At 39.9% G+C, this 9,388-nt stretch overlaps 1 protein-coding gene across 1 annotated transcript; it reads left to right on the plus strand.

The window, feature by feature from the left end:
• Positions 1–4,724: 4,724 nt before the first annotated feature.
• Positions 4,725–5,261, plus strand: LOC102706594 (cytochrome P450 94C1-like). Its single transcript, XM_006661038.1, has one exon. It carries the CDS (start codon positions 4,725–4,727, stop codon positions 5,259–5,261), a length of 537 nt encoding a protein of 178 aa, XP_006661101.1.
• Positions 5,262–9,388: the final 4,127 nt, after the last annotated feature.

Here is a 9,388-nt window from a genome sequence, read left to right on the forward strand (position 1 = left end):
AACATTACTAGGCATAATCTTGAACTGTCTTAGTTAGGTCCGATCTTCTATGATTATTCTTAGCAATCCGGGCTAGATACTTTATAGATCTTGGTCATCTGTCCACCGTATATAGCCGATGATCTTTGCCGATCTACATGTTTATTATATTTACATCAACAGATTAGCCAATTGCATTATTGCATTATTTTTACACCCATCGACTTGATTTACTTAGATCGGTATTTATTTTGTATTGTGTCGACTTGGATTACACGCAAATTGGATTTAGCCGATCACAACAAAGCATTCATTGTTTATTTAATTATCCCAAGTAATTCATCGGTTTATTTATTAGTCTTATCGATCTTCGTGTTTCCTATAATTATATCGTGCTCGACTACATATTGTCTTGGTTAAGTTCGATATATGTATGTTTGATTCAATCTGGTTACAGGGGCTCGTCCATCGAATAAGATTAATCAGTAACTTGGCGGATTGCGTTGGTCTAATATTTAACTCGAGTCTATTTCTATCAAACTTCTAGCCGATCCAAGCTTTTAACAGCCGATTGCTCAGTTTATCGGCTAAGTGCTCCTACCTCAACATCCGATCAGCTAGATATTCTGTTATCTATCGGCTCGACAGCCGATCGGTTTGTTTTATTTTTTATCTTGTCAGTTGCAGGATCAAACTGACTGGCACGTCCGAGCAATCTAAGAATTTAGGTCCTGCACTAGAGCATTCTGAGAAACGACTCCTAGGCCTTCGTGTGTGACACGTCAGCGGTCAACTTTTGACGTCAACAGTCGTACATTATTCAAATGGGCAGTGCTCCCGGTTAATTTAGATATATCGTGGGGTGATTACTATTCTCATGGTATGAGTAATCTTTTATAATTAAAATATAGATTTGATAAACATTGAGAATAATGATCATTTAATATTGCTACTACCTCCATTTTATAATATAAGATGTTTGACTTTTATGATTGCAATGTTTGACCATTCGTCTTATTCAATAAATTAGTATAATTATAAAAAGTAACAAGTCATGCTTAAAGTTCTTTTGCTAATAAAGTAACAAACAAAATAAATGATATTTCCATAATTTTTTGAATAAGACAAATGATCAAACATTACACGAAAAAGTCAAACATCTTATATTATGAAACTGAGATAGTATTGTTTAAAAATATCGTTTTATACTTTTTATGGATAACACGTGTATGAAAGTAGGGCAAAACTATTTATCATAGGTTTGTTATTAAACCCTCTTTGCTGAACCATATTACTTTGTACTCCTTACATGTATTATAATTGTTTAATTATGGTTATGGCTTGCTGGTTAGTTTTGTACTCAACCCTTGTATAAAATGTGGTTCAGAAGAACATGTCTTTGTCAAGGTTACTCATGTTAGGGTCGCTTCCTTTGCTCAAGCTTTTCTGTAGTGTTGTTGGTTTCTGTTTGCTATATGGTTGGTCTTTTCGATAAACTAGGCCGACATGTCATATTTCCGCTGCTAAGTATATTTTATTGAGCTTGTGCTTTTATACCTTTTCTGTACGTAACTGACTCCTGGTCAGTTGTGGCTTGTGGGATTCCTGTTTATTTCAGGTGTACTGTGCACACTCACAATTGTGTTCTTACTTTACTAGTTATAGATTTGTATTGGATATAAAATGAAAATATAAATTAAATATGATTGTAGATTTGTATTATATAAAAGGCAAAAAAAATGAGTTAATTAAAACTGCCACTAGCAGTTAAAAGACAAAAAAATTAAATATGACTTGACAAATAAAATATTAAATATGACTTTGCTAGTGATCAAACCTAGCATCTTTGGTTTTGTGGCCAACACCTTATCCATTGGTTGGACTATGTCGTTTTTTTATTGTGGTCCATCGCTGGTCGTATTGAACAAAAGGTTTTGGATGGATGGAACGGATGACGGAATCTATCTTTTTTATAATAATTATTATTATTATATAATAAATTTTATTTTTATAATAGTAAAGATATTGTTTTATTTAAATATTTACAAAACTATATTTTTATAAAGTTATACAAATCTATATGCCGTGATATATGGTCATCAAAAACTTGAAAAAGAATTCCTGCTATGTTTGAAACTTGAGAATGTACCAACACAAAAACCTATAAATTACTAAGATGTTTTTGGAATCTTAAAAATGTAGGAATAGAAAAAAGACAGAAAATTTTAGCAATTTAAAATAAATCTGAGAATGCATAAATAGAAAAAATAAAAAGATAAATTTGAGAATGTAGCAATACAAAAATTTTGATAATTTGTAGCAAAATAAAAATGAATTTTGAGAATGTGTAGGAAAACATAAAATATTTTGTGCAGAGAAAAAGAAAGAAATTTGAGGTTTTGTAGAAAAACTAAATTTCAGATCGTGTAGAAAAACACAGAAAAATGAGAAGTGTAGAAAAATACAGAAAGTTTCTACACAAATTATTCTTCATAGAGGAAAACACAGAAAAAAGAGGAAGTGTAAAATAATTCAAAAAAATTAACCAAAAAATAAGAATGAACGGGTAAAAAGAATATAAAAATTTCTACACAAACGAAATGAGAATCTGTGAAGAAATAAAAACAATTCTTTGAAATAGATAAAGAACACAAATGTTTCTGTTATTGACCCATGCAGGTCTTGAACCTCCAATCTACGCGTGCCAGGTGAGTAAGCTTTGTTGTTTCCCTCCGACAACTACGAAACAAAACTTGTTTTTGATGTATTTGGACGTAACAAACCATAAGATGAAAACATTTTTTATTTTTATAATAGAAAGGATATAAGATAGAGACTCGAAGAAGAAGACAAGTTAGAGTTGATATTAATCTATTATATCTCTAATACTATATATTTTATCTTTATAAGAATTTATCTTCTATTATCTTCTATCCCTAAAATTTTCTATTCTGACTTTTTATTTGTACCATATAAACCGTATCTAACTAAACCAATGGAGCGAGCTTCCTCCACCAACACTTTTTTTCCAAATATCAGCCAAAATTTTGTCCATACTCCATAGGATACACAACACGTGTCAGCATCTGTCACCTCCATCCTGCAAACCACTCGCGTGCTTCTCTGCCGATGTTTTTTTGTTGGACAGGACTTGGGCGTATGCCTGTTTTTTAGACTTGGGCGTATGCTTGTTTTTTACTATTCTTGTTCAAAGCCCAGCAAACAAATACACGGGCTTAACTCTAACTTGTTTAAAGCCCACCAACCCCAGTTGAAGATAATTGTTTGAGAAAGCCCAGCAAAATTCCAGTTCAACAAAGAAATAAGTCCACTTTACGTCACTCATATTGATTAGGAGTTTTGGAATCGTCCTAAACCCAAATACCGGAAATGATGGAACTTAAAGGAATCTCATCTAATAGAGATCCCTGGGTGGTATAGAGAGATAAACCTCAAAAAAATTATAAGACCTACTTGTCAGTCAAATAGAATAATTTTATTTTTTAAATAAAAACTCCTATCTCGTCTCTCCCTTCTCTCCTTTTTCTCTTCACTCTCCACACCGATGGCGAAGCAGGAACGGTGGCCCACGAGACTGAGAGGTGGAGGCAAGTTGCCTCATCATCGGCCCGAGGCCTTCTCCTTGTTCACTGTTGTTGGCATCGTCTTCCGCACACCGAGGATAAAGATGATGAAGGTAAGAGACGCATCTATGTGAGGATGCAACGTTAAGGTGCCATCGCAGATCTTAAGCTTGCCGAAGGCACCGACGGTGATGGGCCTCTGGCTTGATGTCATGGTTCACCTTCTTAGCCGCATCTATGCGCTTCCGCATCATATCGTGCACCATATCATCTGGACGTGACACTAGAATCTCTTTCCAAAGTGGACTTAATTATTTCTTCAACAAAAGAAAGTTCATTGGTTTTGCTCAAAAAGAACAAAAAGAAAGGCCAGTAAACCTCAGCTGCGACGAAAATCAAAATTTCAGTTAGTTATGATTTGTCTTGTTTCACCAAGAACCAACGTAGCTGCACGGCCTGCCTACTCTCTGGCCATGCAGTCCGACCAACCTCATGAGCATGGTGACTATGGCTGCTGTCTTTGCATTCTCATGGTACCGATGCGCGCAAAGCACATGCTTGCTAGTGGTTGTTGATGGTTGGTGCGGACGTGCGGTACCGAGACTGCTAAGGGCATATACAATGGTAGGATAACGGTCTATATATATCTATATCAGATTAATCATCTTACGTGATACCATTAACTCAAGAAGAATTTAGACACCGTCTCTTTATTCACATACTGCTCGGGAACATGCTCCCAAGCTACATACAATTATTTTTGAGAAAAACTTAATGCATTTATTGCATCAAACAATACAAAACATAAAAAAATGATGTACTAGACAACCAAGTCGACAACTCATTATACAGCTTGTTTGTTTAAATATCTATATATCAAGGGTTAATGAGTTCCATGCTACTATAAGTATGACTATTTAGAGAAATACCACTATACAACTCGACGAGTGTCACCGTAATTTTTCGAAATTGGATCCATGCCACTACCGCCCTCTTCCTTCCGTTTTCTTCTATTCCTTCTCTTCCTTCTCCATCGGACTCGTCACCGCCTCCGGTAAGACGGCCGCTGCGGAGGCGAAGACGACAACGGAGCCAGTGACCGGCGGAATGGGCGGGGTGCTTGGACAGGAGCTGCCGTGGAATGTGTGTAACTGATCCGCCATGGACGCCCTGGTGGAGCTGCCGTCGGGCGCACGCTGCGCGGGGCTCGCGTTCTTTGGGTGGGCGCTGCCAGCGCTCGGCGCCGTGCTCCTGCTGCTCCGGCGGTGGCTGTGGTGCAGCTGCCATGTGTGCCGGGCCTACCTGACCGGGTCGTGGAGGAGGGACTTCACCAACCTCGGCAAGTGGTACGCGCACCTGCTCCGCCGCTCGCCGACGGGCACCGTCCACGTCCACGTCTTCGGCTGCACCATCACGGCCAACCCGGCCAACGTCGAGTACATGCTCAAGACCCGCTTCGACAACTTTCCCAAGGGGAAGCCCTTCACCGCGCTCCTCGGCATCTTCAACGTCGATGGCGACATGTGGCGCCACCAGCGGAAGGTGGCCAGCCTCGAGCTCGGCAGCGTCTCCGTGCAGTCCTACGCGTTCAAGATCGTCGCCCAGGAGGTGGAGACGCGGCTCATGCCGGTGCTGTCCGACGGCGCCGACAGAGGCACGGTGCTCGACCTGCAGGACGAGTTCCGGCGGTTCTGTTAGGAGTAATCTTGTCATTAGTGAATTTCCATGTTTATTTTTGTTAGTATGCATGCAGCAAATAAATATACATGTAGTCCTTTGCATTCGTAGCAATATATGAGCCGGTAGATCAAGCAGAACATGGTATGTGAAATGCACGAGCTACTGACTTGAATCGGTGTGCATGTTTGGCGAGAAGTCATGCCATGTGAAGTGGTACATGCATGTATACGTACTGTTCAGCAAGTGCATCTGAATCAAGGGCAACAAAGTGATTTTGTGCCAAGAGACGCGCACGGTTCATGGCCTCAGCCGGAGACGCGCACGGCGCCGCGGAGGACAAGTTCCTCCGCGACATCGTCGTCAGCTTCCTCCTCGCCGGCCGGGACACCGTGTCCTCCGCGCTCACGACGCTCTTCATGCTCCTGTCCAAGTCCCCCGCCCATTCCGTGACCCCGCTGCCAGAGCCATCGGCTCCATCGTCGTCTTCGTCTCCGTAGCTGTCGTCTTACCGGAGGTGGTGACGAGTCCGACGGTGAAGGAGGAGATGAAGAAAATAGAAGTAAGAAGGCAGATGGATGAGAAAGTTACAGTAGTGGTATGGATCCAATTTCGAAAAATTACGGTGGCACTCACCCGAATACGTGAATTGCAGTGATATTTTTTTAAATAGTCATATTTACAGTGACATGAAACCAATTAACCGATATATTCAAATAAACAACAGTTGTCTATTCTGATATACATGCCCTAAGGAGTCGTTCCCTTATAGAATCGGTGACAAACAAATACTCTTTTTATTTTTTAATTTGATATTATTGACTTTTAGTTCTATATTTGACCGTTTTTCTTATTCAAAAGTTTTATCCAAATATATATAATTATAAGTCATGCTTAAAGTTTCTATAGTAATAAATCAAATAATAACAAAATAATTAATATTATATAAATTATATGAATAAGGCAAAGGGTCAAATCTATGAATTAATGACGTCAAATAAAAAAGAGTAGGGGAATCGCATTTTCATTTCCTTACAAAACCGCACATGTTGCACGAGTCGAATCTGATTTACCGGAATTGTTAAACTAAGGTTCTTGCTCTAGTCGATGAAAAGAGACTGTAAAACACATTAATAGATAACAAAAGAGTCCCGATTCCCTCATCTTATTCTATTAGAATATATAGCTAAAGACAACTAGGGATAAAAGTGGTACGGATAGTTTTCGAGTTCTAGAACTGTTTTCGAATTCGGATAGCTTCGGTTCGGATTTTTTCGGATACAGATTCTCGGATATTTTTGTCGGATATGGATTCAGATACGGTAGCACTTTTATCCGGCGGATAGCGGAAACGGTCGGAAACTATCCGAGACTTTTTCCAGATATCCGCAGCACATATGCCAGCCCACCATACCAAACTTCATTAAAGCCCAATAGCCACCAGTTAACCCTAGAAGCCCACTGGCCCATTACGTATTTACGTGTGTGCTATATATACCAGTACTACCTACTACGCCACTGCGGTCACGGGTCACCGTCCAGGAACTTCACGTGCACCATCCAGTGACTCCAGCAATAGCAGCACCAACATTTCCTATACTTCGGTAATTATTAGTTACCATATTCGTTCCGTTTCGTATCCGCTCCGTATCTGTATTCGACAATATACGATTCCCTTTTCATATCCGGAGTTTCCGTTTTCGATTCCGATTCTGAAAAAAATATGAAAACAAATATGGTAGAGCTAGTTTCCATCCGTATTCGATCCGTTTTCATCCCTAAAGACAACATATTTGCTCCGGTCCAACAAAAAGTACCTCGAGCTATCGGTATCTCTAGGTACCAAATTATTTTTTTTTGAAAAGACGACGGCAGAAGGCCTGCCGGAATATATTAGAAGAAATAAAAGTTGTTAAAAAAGAGAAAAGAAAAGAAAACGAGATTACATTGGGAGGTAGCTGCTAGAAGAGGGGGGAAGCTCTCAGGGAGGTCGAAAAGCCAAGCGTCTTAAATCAATCTCTAGTTTTATTTTGTGGGCTACTTGAATGGCTGTGTTCTGCTGACTGTTGAAGACTCTACCATTTCTCTCTATCCAGATGTGCCACCAAGTTGTTATCAGGGATCCTATTAAGTTCTTATGCAGAGATTTCGATTTGATTTCGCAGAAGGATCTCCACCATTCCTTTAGAGTCTTGTTATTTGGCAGCAAGAGCGTGTTATGCTTACCCCATAAGCAGAGTTGATTCCAAGTTTCTCTTGTGTAGCTGCATTCCTTGAAAAGGTGGGTGGTATCTTCAAACGCTTCACCACACAAACTGCATATCTAGTTGCGCCAATGCCTTCGGAGGAGGTAGTCGGCGGTTAGAGTTCTTTTGTGTAGAATGAGCCAACCTAGTTGGTGGTGTTTTGGCTCACACTCTGCCTTCCAGAGTTTGTCATAACAAACTGTAGTGTAGGACCTAATGAATTGCATCTCATATGCACTTTTCGAGCTGTAAGTGTCGTTGCTGGTCAACTTCCATCTGATGGTGTCAGGCGTGATGTGGATCAGGTTTGCTGTCTACAGGAGCCCCCCAGAGTTAAAAGTTTGTCAATCACTTGCATAGATGTTAGTTGCCGGAGCGAGGAGAGCCAGCTGTTATTTTCCATGGCGCTGTGGACCGAGGTTTGTTTCCTTTTTGCAAGCCTATAAAGGTTTGGCGCCAAGGTTTGCGGACTACGGTTTTGCAACCAATTGTTGCTCCAAAATTGAGCTTTTCTACCATCTCCCAATATGATCTCCGTGGCCACCTTGAAAAGGATTTTGTCCATTTCATCACAAGGGATCTCGAATTGGACCCAAGGCTTAGAATCATCCGTCCATCGCATCCAGAGCCAATGAATTCTTAGAGCCCTGGCGAATTTCTCTAGATGAAGATCCCAAAACCCACCAAGTCTTGTGGGTCTGCAGACTGTTTGCCAGTTAACTAGGCTACTACCATTATGGACTTTCTCTGGGTCCGACCCTTTCCATAGAAAACTCATCTATGCTTATCAATTTTCTTTATGACTCACTTGGGGGTTTGTATTGCTGTTAGGTGATAGATTGGTAACGAGGTTAGGACCGATTTAACAAGAGTGGTCCTTCCAGCTGATGTGAAGAATTTTCCTTCCCAACCTGGCACTCTTCCCCCGATTTTGTCCAATAGAGGTACATAATCCACCTTTCTTATTTTTTAAAAATGCAAGGGCATCCCTAGGTAGGTGCATGGTAGGTTTTTCACTGTTTCCGGCAGGTGGTTTGTGAGGGCTTCAAGATTTTGGTCACCACATGCTATTGGGTATAATTCAGTCTTAGTAAGGTTTGTGCGAAGGCCACTGACTCTTGCAAAAAGCTCAAGAACTTTTGCCGTGAGTTGTATTTCTTGCTGCAAAGGCTTTATGAAGATTGCCACATCATATGCATACAAAGAACAACGAAATCGGTTCCAATTTTGCATGAGAGGTGAGAGCAGGCATGAGTCTTCCGTTGCCTTGAAAAATTATTTTTCACCATTAGATCTAGCTGAGTAGGATGAGCACTATTTGATCCAACGATTAGAAATATTTTGGTACCGCGAGGGAACGGTACCTCGAGATACTTCTTGTTCAACTGTAAAATTGCTCTAAAGACAAATTGCGTCCTTGACGCTTTAATTTTGAAAAATTAAATAGATGCATTGAGGCCTTATATAATTAAATTATCTTGGCCTGGTGTAACGAATGGTCATTTTTCTAGTTATTTAATTTTTAAAAAAATTAAAGAGATGCAATGCATCGATGCTTTATATAATTAAAATTATCTTGGTCCTTTTTATATTTATTTATTTTTAAAAAAAATAAAGAGAAATATGTTGTCGTGCAGTCACCAGGATCGAACTCACCACCTCTCGTCTGTAGAAGGGAACCTTCCCTTGAAGAAATTTTTTTATTATTAAACATTTTTAATAAATAATTTTATTTCTAAACCTCGGGGGAAAATATTTTTATCGTATGAATCTTTTGGCCACATCAATGTTAGTGGCGTGGCAAGACGTCAATGTCAATGACGTGGTAAGATAATGGCGTGGCAAGCCTGCCACGCCAAAAACCCTGCGTGACGGCGTTGTATTGCCATACCAATGTTGGTG

This window comes from Oryza brachyantha, chromosome 9 (assembly GCF_000231095.2).
Source record: "Oryza brachyantha chromosome 9, ObraRS2, whole genome shotgun sequence".
NCBI lineage: Eukaryota > Viridiplantae > Streptophyta > Magnoliopsida > Poales > Poaceae > Oryza > Oryza brachyantha.